A 13,943-nucleotide genomic window follows, 5' to 3' on the forward strand; every position below is an offset into this window, starting at 1 on the left:
GAGCCTATATATTAAGTGGCAAATTTGTTTTGGCCGCTCGTAAGAGTGGTAAAAAGTTAAATTTCTCTGAAATACCATCTCCATCAGCTTCAGAATCCTACAGCTGAATTAATAATTAGATCGTAATTGATTCTACTTTTTGTGATAGTAGAAAAAAAACGCAGCTCTGCACAAGTGCCACCCTTGGAGTTTGGAATGGAGGAATGGCATAAAATTTTTCGAGAATCCAAATTAAGGTTTTTTTTTTTCATAGCCTCATTTGTATCGTAGCACAAAAGAAAGGAACGGAAATATTTCGTCCAATAGCATCTCTATAGCTCAAATTTTGTATGGAAATAATTTCACTGCCTTATCAGTGATAAAAACAATTTATAGATGAAAATTTTGTTTATGTGCACTCATCGAATTATAGACATAAATGCTGAAAAATATATTATGATAAAAATATGCAAATAGTGCAACAAAATTAAGTTTAGAAACTTAAATTTCCATCGGTGCTTTTAAGCTGAAAGGCAAACATTGGGGAGCAAGATACCACGGGCGAGGGGTGTTGGGTGTGGGGGCAGTTATACGCTATATTTATAAATAAAAAACAATTTCTAAATAAAATTTTTATAAGTGTATTTTTAGCGATTAAAAGCCAAAAACCAATACTGCAAAATAAAATTCAGTAAAAAAACACCAAAATCAACTCTAGATTTAAAGTTAAAAATTTAAATTTTAAATTAAAAATTTAAATTTTGACTTATAAACAATTAAACATAAGCAGAGGCAAAAAGATGCAAGTACCAGCCACTTGAAAAGTTCCTATGTCATCAAAGAAGGGTTTCTCTTGTTCGGGTTCTCGTAGAACTATCTACATTTTATTATCCTGCATTCCAAATTCCAAACAGGACCAAATGTTTCTTGCAAACGACAAATTACGAGTACCCATGGAACAAGCTTGTAGTGCCATACACATGCAGGTTCACTTCTTAATGCAGCAATATTCAAGTAAACAGAACTGTAGTTTCAACTGAACACTTAAATATCCCTTTATTGCTTGCTTCTTTTATTAAATATTTCAATCCATCAAAACAAGATAGAAGGAAAGCTAAAACTTCAACCTGACGATTGCTGTAATAATCCTAGAACGTATATACTCCTAGTTAGCAGCAAAAACAAACAAAATAAATACGAATGTTTGGTAGTTAACAGCTAAGCATATACAGTTTTAAAATCGCTTTAATACAAAGCTAAAAGATTGCTCCCCTAGTTAGAATTAGCTTTATCTTAACTTCGATCAAGTGAAGTATCAACAGCTTGAGTGACACTTGACCCTGGCGCTGCATGCAAAGCTTCTGCTGCAGGAGTTGACATCAGCCATCTCCTGCAAAAAAAAAATAGCTCGTCCAAAAGATTTTATATCCACAGAGAACCAGTAGATCGAAATGTTATCTCCTTTTGTTGACCCATTGGCTATTTACACTGGATATTTGCTGTGTCTTAGCTCTGTGCACCCTCCTCTTCGTCTGCATTATGCAGTGCATCAAAATGTAAGGTTTTTGGATAAAACTTAACAAAGATTTGTGCCTAGTTACTAGAGCGTGGGGACTGACCTCGGCGTGAATTTCGTCTCCAACAAGTGGGTTTGAAATAATCATGGAGAGGTCTTACAGGCACTGGAATGAATTTCCCCAGATATGCCAGAGGCCAACTGAACATCACAAACAAGGAAGAAAACACGGGTCAAATAATGCCACTGACATTAACGTAATGAGAAGAAAATCAAAAGTGAATCTGACATCGTTTGTGCATGTTCCATAAATGCGTGCCTGGGAATGTCTCATTGCAAATTAATATAAATCACCAGAGAGAACCAATGATATAAATGAGGGACCTGGATTCCTATTCTAAATTCTACCACAAGAAGAATGACAAACACTAAAATGGGTTATAAACTACAGATCCCAGAGCATAAATGGTTGCATAATGAATAAAACTGTAAGTGATTACCTTATAATTCCAATAGCAACTGAGACCAACCATAGTCTCCAATCAAGTCTCACAGTTTTGAAGAACTTCCCAAGGAACTCAATAATCAGTATCTGCCAAACAGGGCAGCGACTTTATCAGCAATTCATGGGATTAGGTAATTAGGTTGATAGGATATTCAGCGAAGTAACAATACATCAGTTGTTACCTGAAATATAGTAGTTACGGCAATTATTCCCATGAAGAGGTGGTTCTTTGTTATTCCTTTGAAGACATTCTTCTCCTCAGGCTTGCGTGCATTGAACTCATTAAAGATCTGGCATCAAATACATATAAAGATTAACTAAAAACGGGGAAAAAACTCCACTCAAGAACGCTAGATACAGTGGGACAGAACTTCAGATAGCAAATTACATCCACTATATAGTGAGTCAACAGCAGGGTCTTTTCTTCTGTTTTTAATTTTAACAAAGCATAGAGAACTTTTCAAGAATGATTTGGTGCTGACATTTATCTATCTAGTATTCCCTCCGATCAAAAATATTTATTGCTTAGGATAAAATTTGGTCAAACTTCTAAAATTCCGACCATTCATAATTTCTTAAATGCTTAGTTTAAATGCAAAACAGATGATGCATATAGATTCTCCTCGAAAAATACTATTATAATATCATATAAATTTATTTTAATACAAAATTGTTTGTCGGAATTTTACAAGTCGGACCGAATTTTATCCTAAACGACAAATATTTTTGACCAAAGGGATTAGCTTTTTATTAAAGAGCAAAAATCATCGGGTAATTCTGCAATAATCCAGAACTAATATTTATCAATAAGAGGACATATACTTTGGCCATGGTTTATTCTGTTAAAACAGTAGAATAAGAAAACAACCAACCAACCTGACAAAAGACAAAGGTGTTGAATATAAAGGTGTTCTGTGTTTTCTCAGCATCCTCCCGACTTTCATTCTGCAACCGCAATATGCTTCTTCCAGAAAAATCAAAGATAAGAAGGATTGCTATTTGGTAAATGGCCTGCACAAGATTAAAATATTCAGATAACAAAATAAGATGTATGCTTAAGACATTATTCAATTGTATGCTTAAGACATGCATTTGAGTCACATAAATTCTAACCTGGACAAACAAGTTTCTCCACATGATATTAGTCACGAGAGGTTCCCTGAAATAGTAAATGATGGTTAATATTGTGATATTAAGACAGTTCAAATTATACCATTCCAAGGAATAGCATTGCTTGGGACACCAGTCAAAAGGTCACCCTCCATCATATACTATCCTAACATATTTTATACGTACAACGACATATCCAGCATTTTTTCTGCATGCTTCCTACATGAGCTTCTCCTTCACTGACATTTTTTAGTAATAGATAAAAACCCGGCTTCTCCACTGTCACAGATGCCTCTGCCCCCTCCATCTCATCCTGCTAGTCATCCCCATCAAGCCAACCTCTTCCTGGTGGCCAACACAAGTGAACTCAAAGATTGATATCCTTGTGCCTGTGTTCAGCCACCTTGCTTACCAAGTGGATAGAGGACAACTACCCCTGCTTCTTGCACTGCTCAGCTGCAACGCCCTCTGGTCACTTGCCTGCATGCTCCTTTGTGTCAACCTTCTCCTCTCCTCCCTTGCAATGACCTCTCTGGCCTCGAATCCTGTCTCTCAGTCTGTCCTCCCTCAATCCATCCTTCCCCCAGAGCAGCTCAATTGGCATGATGGCCTGACCCAAGTCAAGCCAAGAAGGGGTAAAGTGTCATTTCATATGGACTAAGATTGGAAAATATTTCAGAAGAAAACGGCCTGTAATGGTATGATGTGATGTAAACATCTTTAAAGTGGTACATAATGGAGGTGACCTTCCTAGTGGTGCTTCAAGCCAGACTTTTCCTTGGAGTGATATTATGAATTATTCCCAGAAACATGTACATACAACATAGCAATAGTTAGAGAAAATTTACATGCCTTCGACCAACAGGCTGTCTCTTCATAAGGTTATCCGTTGGTGGTTCAGTTGCTAATGCAAGAGCTCCCAGTGTATCCATGATTAGATTTACCCAGAGAAGCTGAAATGTGTGAAGGAAAAAAGCAACGTGAGAGCTGAACTGGGTATACAAGCCTTCAAACTTAAAATTAAGGCCACCAGCATATCACATATCATGTACACTATCACAACAAAATGCCTCGATGCCTCGATGGTATAGGCAATGGGCAGCCTCGCAACAGCAAAAATCTTGGCAATTATGAAACAATTGCATCAAATAAAAACAGTCCCAACCTCGACAGCATTTAGAGGCACGTCACCAGAAGACACAGCTGCGACGACATTAATCACTAGTGCAGCAACATTGACAGTAAGTTGGAACTGGATGAATTTCTGAATATTTGCATAGACAGACCTTCCCCACCGAACAACCTAAAGGAGAAGAGAAACTTGTCAAAACCATGCCAGTTAAATATCAATTAGAAAAGGGAATTTTTGTAACCATAAATAGTGTCCGAGAAGACAACATTAACCCCATCAACGTTTTTTTAAATAAAAAAACCATTTCAAGTAGTAATATGTAGCATCAAAGGATCAGCATGAGGCAACATTATGTGTTAGCTGTATAATCCAACACGGTTTATGAACTGTCACCAGTAATTAGCGAAAAGCATGTAATAACAGATTCACTCGTGTGGCCACACAGCAGTACTGACACATACAGGCAGATGGCAGATGCAGGACATGACCAATGATAGCAGAAGGCTGGCAAGATGCCCAGTAAGATGTTGATTCCCAAAATGGCATATAGGAACATTAATATGAGGAAATAGAGTATGTGGTTTTGTCCAGGTGGTTTGGTTAGTTAACCTATTAGGCAAGTCTTGAGCTAGGAATAGAATTTGAGATAAGATCTGAGAAGTAGGAGGCAATATATCTTCTCTATAAAAGGATTTTTGTATATCTGTTTCAATTAAGCCAGCAAGAATGAGGTATCTCACGTCTGAACCTCTATAGCTGTAGTTCATGTATGTATCCCTCTACTACAGAAAGAGGGATTATTTCTTTCACCTCCGAGCCAAGATTTCCATTTACCAGGAATTTTGGAAATTTTCATTTGAACTTCAGAATTTCATTAATATTATCGAAAACCAACAATTTACTGACTGCAAGAGTCAAAACCCGTGCACCTAGGTTCTAATCCGGCCGCTTAGCACCAGGACAGGTATTTGTTGTAAGCCTATCATTGAACTTTATTCCTGGCTTTAGAATTCAAATTTCAAAAATATTCAATGAAGAAACTGGTTTTGGCTGAGATTTTTTTTCCCCCTTGTTATAGAGACCCTAATCCCGACAGCCGTGACATCTGGACATCTTCTGCCACATCTAGGCACCATGCTGCTGAATGTGGCCATGAGATAATTTAGTATGAGGCTATGAGCAAAATTCCATGCTGTTTGCTTCACGACGTTATCCTTCATTAGAAAGCATTTCAGGATCGTTTGTTGGATAAACCAACCTTTACAACTGATTCAAAGTTGTCATCCAAGATTATAATGTCAGAACTTTCTTTGGCAACTTCTGTCCCTGAAATACCCATTGAGAGACCTATATCGGCCTACACAGAAAATGGAAGAAGGAATAAGAACAAGATGACAAGCTCTGTCATAAAAGAGAAAGAAAAGGGAGAGTTAATCAATATCAAGAGATATGCAATTGAGAGTTGAGACCTCATGCAATGCAGGAGCATCATTTGTCCCATCACCAGTAACAGCCACAACATGACCTTTTCTTTTCAAAGCTTGGACAAGTAAAAGTTTGTCATTTGGAGACGATCTTCCCATCACCTGCAATCCAAAGTTAATTAGTTTTCGTATAGTCAGAAGAATGCCTACAACGCTAAAAAAAGGTTCAGTAGGGAAAAGCTACACACACACAGATATGTAGAGATTCAAAGGAACAAAGAGGATGAGAGAGTTACTGTTATCTTGTCAACAATCTCTCCTCTTGCAGCTTCAGACATCTCACGGAACACTTTCCCCTCTATTACAAATGGTTCGGAAATAGTACCATTTGCATCCAATATTCCACACTCCAAAGCTATGGCTTTAGCTGTTTCAATGTTATCTCCAGTGACCATGCGCACCTAAATATACACACAGAATTGTCAAGGATAATGTAAGAATAATATCATTTACAGCAAAAAAAAATGAGAGAACCATAGGCATGGCATGTAGGCCTGACAAGCAGGTCCAAGGCACATGTTAGTGACACATCAGTGCCATGTAGATGATGAGGTGAACATTTTAGTGGTGTATAACTTGCTGTCCCAATGAAGGACCAGCACTATCAGACTAATAAAGGACAATGCACCCTAGTTGACAGTATGGGAAAAAACTGAATCATAAAGGATACATACACACATTTCAATCACTTTAGATATGAATAAGATGTACCTTTACACCGGCACTGGTGCATAATTGTACAGAACTCCTCACTCCTGGGCGGCAAGGATCCTGCAGAAGAAGAAATTCTTTACAGCACAAGTAATAGCAGAATTTTATCAAGAAAATGATAGTATCATTAATTAGAAGTTTGTTTATGACACCCAATGTATACAGAAAACATATGAAAGCCACCCGTAACAATATGAGCTGCTGTTGTCAAAGCCACACAAAAAGGTTGACAATGATTTTGATCAGTTCAACCTATATCTTATTTAAAAAGCTTTGATATATTCCTCATAAGCAAGAGAGAAGGAGATATATTCCTCAAGAGGTATGATTTTGACCGTGTACTCTGCAAATCAATGCATAAAAGATAACCTACATCTAGTTTAAAAAGCTCTGATATATTCCTCATAAGCAAGAGAGAGGGAGATAGAAAAGAACAGGCAATATACATAATGCTCTTCTAAAGTAAAGCATCAGATACTGATTAGTTATGCCAAATTCGTACATTAAATTCCCTAACATACCCACTACGGTTAATCTGAAAATGAATTTACCAAATAACCACCACATACCTTTATACCCACTATACAAAGCAGAGTCAGGTCATCCTCAGGTAACTTCCAATCAGCTATGTCTTCCTTTGGGATTGTTTCCATTTCGCAAGGACAATATGCAAAAGCAACGCATCGTAATGAATTTGTTGCCATGTCTTCAATTGATCTCTTGCAGTCATTATACTGCAAAGTTTAAACAGCTTAGAATATATATATATATCAGAAGGTAAGTAGTCAGTAAATTAGGAAGGGTGTGTACCTTCTCAGCACTCATGGGCTGAACTGAACCATCCAGGGTTAGCAAGCTTTTGCAAGATGATAACACAAGCTCAGCTGCACCTTTCCAGTGGACACGAACACCAGCATCTGACTGCAATTATAACAATTAAACAGCATTGAGATAGCATGAAGCAACCAGGGAAAAATCGTTCACAGACCATAGCTTGTAGCATGTTAACACAGAAGTGGCCCAGAAACCATGTTCGGATAAGATTAGAACAAATGGTCAGTGGCATCCAATTCTTTAGATCCTGGAGAAAACTGAACCGAATCAATCATCCTGGATGGAGTGCGGTGTTAATTTATCCAATTTAAAATTATATTAAAATTTTGAAAAAATGGAAATCATCTAGACTTGTTGCTAAAAGCAACCATGTAGGAACTAGCCAGTTCCTATTTTTAAAAAGTAAATATGCAAACTCGAGTACATGATAACATCTCTTCTCATGTCCTGACTACACATGATGTACGCTATGAGGGGTAAGTAACATAAAGTGTCGCTATCAGATAGAACCAAGGAAAATTTTCTCTAACAGGATAAGCTTAGTTAAACTCTTCACGGATGGTTGGACGTGAGCTCATTTTGTTAAGGATTTATTCAATACCTGTACTGCAACCCCACCACGCTTCTTCTCCGAATTAAATGGAAATACATGAAGAATTTGAGATTTTGACTGCGCATCATTGAAATCCATTCCTATCTGTTCAAAGTGGAAGGGCTAGTCACTGAAGGAAGCACTGGAGTATGAAAGCCAACTAAAGGGTTATTACCTTAAGGCCCCAAGAAAGAATAGCCTTTTCAGTTGGTGATCCTGAAAGTTCAGCATCTCCCCCATCCTAGAGATAGAAAAAAAATGGTTATAATTGTGATGGAAAAACATAACAATGGATGTATCCGAGTGCCATAAAGGAGTATCAATACTCTCCCTAGAGGCCTAGACATCACCCAATTCCTTTTCTAACAGATAATAAAAGAACCATAGTTTTCCCTTCCAAGGATTAGTGGGGATTTCCAACCCTAAAAGCTAAATAGGCACCTTTTAGCCCCACCAGTTGTTTTTGTAACCAATAGGATATAGCTTTTTCCCAGACAAGGGACAATGCAGGAAGAATATAACACACAATTATCAATACATCACATAGAACTAAACCTTCTATACCTCTGGCAAAAATATAGTTCCTGTTGTGTTTTGTGCGATTCCTTCAATAAGAAGTTCTGTAGCCCCAGATGACATTGCCCTAATATCATCACAAGGATCCAAAATTGTTCCACCAAAATATGCTTGCACAACCGTCATCTAGAAGATCAATGAATGTACAGGTCAGCAAACAAGGAATGTTGTCGGAAATTTTGAAAAATCAGAATATCGAAACATATTGATAGAAAAATGAAATTGGTAGTCCCTCAGGTCAGGAATACTTGACATCACACAGCGGCCGAGCAAGAATACTTGAGATCATAAAACCGCTGTGTCAAGTGTTCCCAATCAGCGGGAATATGTTCCATGATTATTAAACAGAAAGACCAGAACTAGCATACAGTCAAGGCAATATATAGGGAATTCATCAGGATACAGCTTCCAATTTTCATGATGAACACCAGCAATTAACTTCACAAACCTTATTCAAGGTAAGCGTTCCTGTTTTATCACTGCATATTGTAGTTGCAGATCCCATTGTTTCACAGGATGAGAGACGCCTCACCTAGATAAAAGAGGAGCAATAACATATTACATGACATGTGAATACTCCAATGCATAAGAATAGGTTTTTTCTTTTACCAGTGCCTTGTCTCGCATCATCTTTCTCATTGAGTATGCAAGTCTGAAACCAAAATAGTGCCAACAGTCATGTGACTGAAAAATTATAAGGGATACAAATAATCAAATGACTAAAAATTTATGAGGAATTTGTGTAACAAGTAGATGAGCCATACGTCAATGTTACTGCTAATGGAAGTCCCTCGGGCACAGCAACAACGACAATGGTAACCTATAGATAAATAACAAACAGAATAAGTGATGCCAAACGAAATACAATCATGATATCAGCCATACTATATTTAGATTAAAATTACATACAGCAATTGTCAAAATTCTGATTGCACCCATAAATCCTTTTTTTGCCCGAGTAGTTCCAGCCACAAATTGGGTAGTGCCATTTGGATCCTTGGTGTGTCCAGTAAAATATCTGTAGTTTAGATGAAAAGCAGTCATAAAGAGTATTTGTGATTACTAAATTATCAAGTAACTTACCTTATCCAAAGAACTATAAGTACAGCACCAGCCACTGTCAAACCAACCATACCAATAAAAGTTGCTACACCATTCAAGCGCACCTACTCCATAGTTGAAGGAAGTGCCACAGCCATATCAACAAATCAAGATGTTAGAATTTCATCCATCTAAGAATACACACAATGCCACAATCATGAACAGAAGTTAACCTGCAACGGTGTTTCTTCACCATTATCTTCAGAAAGGTTAGCCATCAACTGACCCCATTCGGTATAGGTGCCTACACCTGTTACCTTTGTATTTGAAGGTGAAATACATAGTTAACAAGTCAGGTTATTTTAGCCTTGTTAGGATTGTTAGGATTGAAGCCAACTTTTTACCCTACCAAAATTTTGGCAACTTCAATCGCAACACATATATATGATTGGTGTGCTACCAAGGCCGCGTTCATTTCGGTGGGGGTAAGTTAACTTACCCGGCATGGAAAACATAGTAATAGATTAGTACATGATTAATTAATTATTAATTATTAAAAAATATAAAATAGATTAATATGATTTTTTAAAACAATTTTCCTATAGAAAATTTTTACAAAAAATACACCGTTTAGCAGTTTGGGAAGCGTGGGCGCGGAAAACGAGAGGGATAAGTTAACTTAAGAGGGGGGACGAACGCGGCCCAAATTGTACTCATACTAGTATAAAGTATACACTACAAAATTTGGTAGTGCCAAAACTTATCAATGTTTTGGCACTACCAGTATTTTGGTAGGACAAAAACTGGTATCAATCCAAGTAAAACCTTGGCCATGAAAAGAAAGGCAAATGGCAGACAGAATAAATAATGAAAACAATGTCATGCACAGTGACATAGAAAAACAGCCATGCTCAACTACATATGTTGAATAAACACTCTCAAGATAGCAGTACTCACCAACATAGAACCATAGCCATCTGCAACCTTGCATCCAGACATCAAGAACGGTGCCTTTTGATCCTTGTGAACCTAAAAAGTAATATCCATGAATCATCAGCAAAGGTAAGTTTGAAATAACTAAGAGATTTTCTATAGAAACTCACAGTTTTTGACTCCCCGGTCATACTTGATTCATCTATTGCAAGAGAATGGCCAGATATCAGGACACCATCAGCAGGAACCTGATGGTACAAGAATAAACGTAAGCAAATTATTCCAATAGAAAAAACAAACATGGAGTCGATAAATGATATACCATCTTACTTGGTCACCAATTTTAAGAGGAACCACATCACCAACAACAAGGTCAAATATTGAAGTTACACATCTTTTACCACCTCTAACAACCTAATCAAGAGAGAAAATAAATCAGAATATAACCAAAGGGCAAACTTAATACTACTATAGTAGAAATGGTCGCACATAACCATACCAACCTCCACTTGTATGTTCTGTTTCTCCTCATTTAGATGTCGAAACTGAAGAGATTGTCTGTAATCACTGATTGCTAAATAGACCGTAAGGAAAAAAAAAATTAGAACATGGCCTATTAGACTGAAATACATAAATAGAGCACAAACATGAATCCATTACCTGTAACAAGTATCACAATAAAAACAGCTAAGAAAATACTTCCACCATCATACCATCCTTCATCTGCACCCTAAAATAAAAGGAATTAAAGAAAGAAAAAACTTGATCATATGTATTTACAGCATGAAAACTCTTTTAGTTCAAATCTACCACAATCAAGAAGCAACAGAAAGTAAACACGCAATGTATGAAATAATTAGAAGAGGAAACCAAATACCTCTGTCGTCATGCCCAATGTAAGTGATATGGCAGCAGCCACCATTAAAATGATGAGAGTTAAATCTTTGCATGCTTCAAATACAAAACGCTGCATTTCAAACATTAATATGATCAAATTTTGCAACCAAATGTTAAGCACATCGAGCTAGTGCAGTTTTATTTAAAAACGATGTAAAAACATATACCAGTATGCTTTTCCTTTTCTTGCGTGGATATCTGTTTGCTCCGTAAACACCCCTCCTTTCCAACAATTCATCCTCATTTGGAGAAATTCCCTTGTCTAAATTACTCTTTAATAAATCTGAAAGTCCCTTAACCTGAACAGATAGAGTATTAGAGACAAGCGACTGTAAAATGAGAAGAGAAATCTAGCTCAGTATCAACTTACTCCTCCGACTTCCTGAAGCATAACATTATCATGATCCCTATTTAATGCTGTAAGCTTTTCCAGTTCAATTGGAAAACTGCGAGAGGCCGTTGCAAGTTTTATACCAGTATAAGCTTCTGCTCAGATAAAGGACATTTACACAAGGATATAAATTATATGTGTGAAATAAGAAAAAAGGAAAGAATATATTATTTTTAATATAGACAGAAACTGAAAGGGTAGCAGCAACGCTAACATGGTGGAAGTGGGCAAGTGGCATATCTACTATCTAAAAAATTATGTCAGAAATAAAATACTGTGTATCCAGTGGGCTTATCATAAGTAAAGTATGTGACTGCATGACAAATAAATGTAGCACTGAACAGTCAAAGTGAAATCCATTTGAAAGAAAAACAGAGAAATTAATTGCTATGACTGTCAATTCAACTTAAGAACTGCATCCCCTCTGTAGCTATTTTTATGTGAAATGCAGCATTTTGGTAAATTGCTACTAATCTAGGAAAGAAATTGAAAAACAAAAGTCATGACCTTTTGACCAGTCACCCCAAACATGGAATATTGCATAAGGATGGAAAATTAACCAATGGCATGCTAATAAGTAGTAGTCATCATTAATCTCACTACTAGTGCCCAATATATGGAAGAAGTGATATTACTTGCACAATGAACTGAAATCACTCATATGTTTAGTGATAAAGAGCTCTGAAACAAAAGTTATGATATGAGATTATACCTCTGAGATCTTTTTCACCAGCTTCTTTGAAAAGAAATGCTGCCTGGAGAACGCAAATTTTGAATCAACAAACAAATACAACCAACAGATAGGACAACATCTGCTGAAAAATGACACATTACCCGTATCACTTGTGCATGTGCTCGGATCTTTCTTCTTATCATCTCTTTCTCTTCCTCCTTTTTAAGGTCTAGAGTATATCTAAAGCGACGTGAAGCATTGAGCACAAGAGCAGCTTGCTGGAATGGAGAGTAACCGTATTTGTCAGAACTCAAAAATAGATGGAACAGTGTCCATTGCAAACCCCGTACCCCAAAGGCTCCTTCGCCTCCTAACATAGCAAGTTTCTCAAGGCCCCAGCATACAACTAACAAGTATGATGTGTATCTTATAACTGAAGTAAGATTGTTAATGCTCGCTTCGTTTGTGTTCTCCCCGATACATGGACTGGGTAAAACTAGAGCTACAGAAAATACCATTGTTTCATCAATGGTCACATGGATCCACGATACACGTCTGTTTGGTTGTGGGAATATCAGGTAATGCATGTAATATTATAAAATGTTTTCGCCTCAAAGGCTCAAATCATTCGCAAGGCTAGGCATTAGAAATGCGGGTGATTGAACAAATGTAATCAGTAGTGCATCCATTTCACCACATTTCAGAGTGGGTATTCCCTGCGCGGAGCCAACACCTGTACAGATTGCTCATGCTCTAAGTAGACACCAAAATGGTGATCCAGATTAACAATTCCAGAATTTGCCGTATTTTGAGCATTTGTGAACTATAACATACACTGATCACACTCATATCCCCGACATTATCGACCCGATTGGAATGAACCAGCGTCGTCGCTCACAAGCTCATAGGATAGAAGAAGTGAGAGTGAGAGTGAGACAGGAGATGGCAGAGGATCCCGTACCCTCCATCGCCGCAGGCGATCGTGGGAGGCGTTCTTATGTGGTATATCGAACGCGTCGTCGAACTTGTCCTCGGCATCCGTCTCCTCCACGTAGTCCCGTTCCGGCCCTTCCGGAGACCGGATCTCCGGCGCCGGCGGAGGCGCCGGCGACGACCTCCCGAGCGCCATGCCCGATCAATCCCCAGCCCCCCACCTTCGCGCGCTCGGTCGCAGGAGAGACGACACCGACGAGCACCCGCCACCACCAACCACCACCCCTGCACACGCGCATCACCACACCAAACAAACACTCAGAACCACATGCCGCCGCCGCCGCCGATCGAAAACCACCTTGCACCTTCCACCCCCTCCCGCAACAAGCAGGGGGCAGCCATAGGGGAGGACGGACTGATCAACCCCACCTCACCTCACCTCGACTCGACTCGACTCGCCCACGCCGCGGCCGCTTCCGGAAGGTTCCGCCCACCGCCGCCGTCGCAGCAAACCCCCGCGGCGTCGCCACTGGCCTTCTCTCTCTATCCCTCTCTCTCCGCTCGCTCCACCTCTCACTCCGGGGAAGCTTCGTGGTGGCTTCTCCTCGCTTTGCGGTGGCGAATGGGGACTCGTTC

At 38.5% G+C, this 13,943-nt stretch overlaps 1 protein-coding gene across 2 annotated transcripts; it reads right to left on the bottom strand.

Annotated features, from left to right (window-relative positions):
• Positions 1–1,018: 1,018 nt before the first annotated feature.
• On the bottom strand, positions 1,019–13,943 carry LOC102722886 (calcium-transporting ATPase 5, plasma membrane-type-like). 2 transcript variants are annotated; one of them, XM_040526605.1, is made up of 35 exons: positions 13,747–13,943; positions 13,336–13,592; positions 12,536–12,652; positions 12,414–12,456; positions 11,681–11,796; positions 11,478–11,609; positions 11,291–11,380; positions 11,074–11,143; positions 10,917–10,987; positions 10,744–10,827; positions 10,584–10,661; positions 10,438–10,509; positions 9,714–9,797; positions 9,523–9,605; positions 9,349–9,457; positions 9,204–9,259; positions 9,049–9,091; positions 8,888–8,971; positions 8,428–8,565; positions 8,039–8,104; positions 7,873–7,968; positions 7,248–7,358; positions 7,007–7,171; positions 6,438–6,497; positions 5,963–6,127; positions 5,712–5,828; positions 5,501–5,599; positions 4,276–4,413; positions 3,963–4,063; positions 3,114–3,159; positions 2,877–3,011; positions 2,183–2,290; positions 1,996–2,087; positions 1,599–1,696; positions 1,019–1,511 (listed from the first exon to the last, which is right to left on the bottom strand). In XM_040526605.1, exons 2-35 carry the CDS (start codon positions 13,501–13,503, stop codon positions 1,486–1,488), a joined length of 3,261 nt encoding a protein of 1,086 aa, XP_040382539.1. In that variant the 5' UTR covers positions 13,504–13,592; positions 13,747–13,943; the 3' UTR covers positions 1,019–1,485. The 2 variants fall into 2 exon arrangements, with proteins under 2 accessions (XP_040382539.1, XP_040382540.1); XM_040526606.1 differs by having other exon boundaries at positions 13,742–13,943.

This window comes from Oryza brachyantha, chromosome 8 (assembly GCF_000231095.2).
Source record: "Oryza brachyantha chromosome 8, ObraRS2, whole genome shotgun sequence".
NCBI classification, from domain to species: domain Eukaryota; kingdom Viridiplantae; phylum Streptophyta; class Magnoliopsida; order Poales; family Poaceae; genus Oryza; species Oryza brachyantha.

Coding starts and splice junctions, on each gene's coding strand:
- LOC102722886 (XM_040526605.1), bottom strand. CDS start 13,503: ATGGCGCTCGGGAGGTCGTCGCCGGCGCCTCCGCCGGCGCCGGAGATC. Junction 11,610..11,680: donor TGCTTCAGGAAGTCGGAGGA/GTAAGTTGATAC, acceptor CTATCTGTTCAG/GTTAAGGGACTTTCAGATTT. Junction 9,798..10,437: donor ATGGCTATGGTTCTATGTTG/GTGAGTACTGCT, acceptor TCAAATACAAAG/GTAACAGGTGTAGGCACCTA.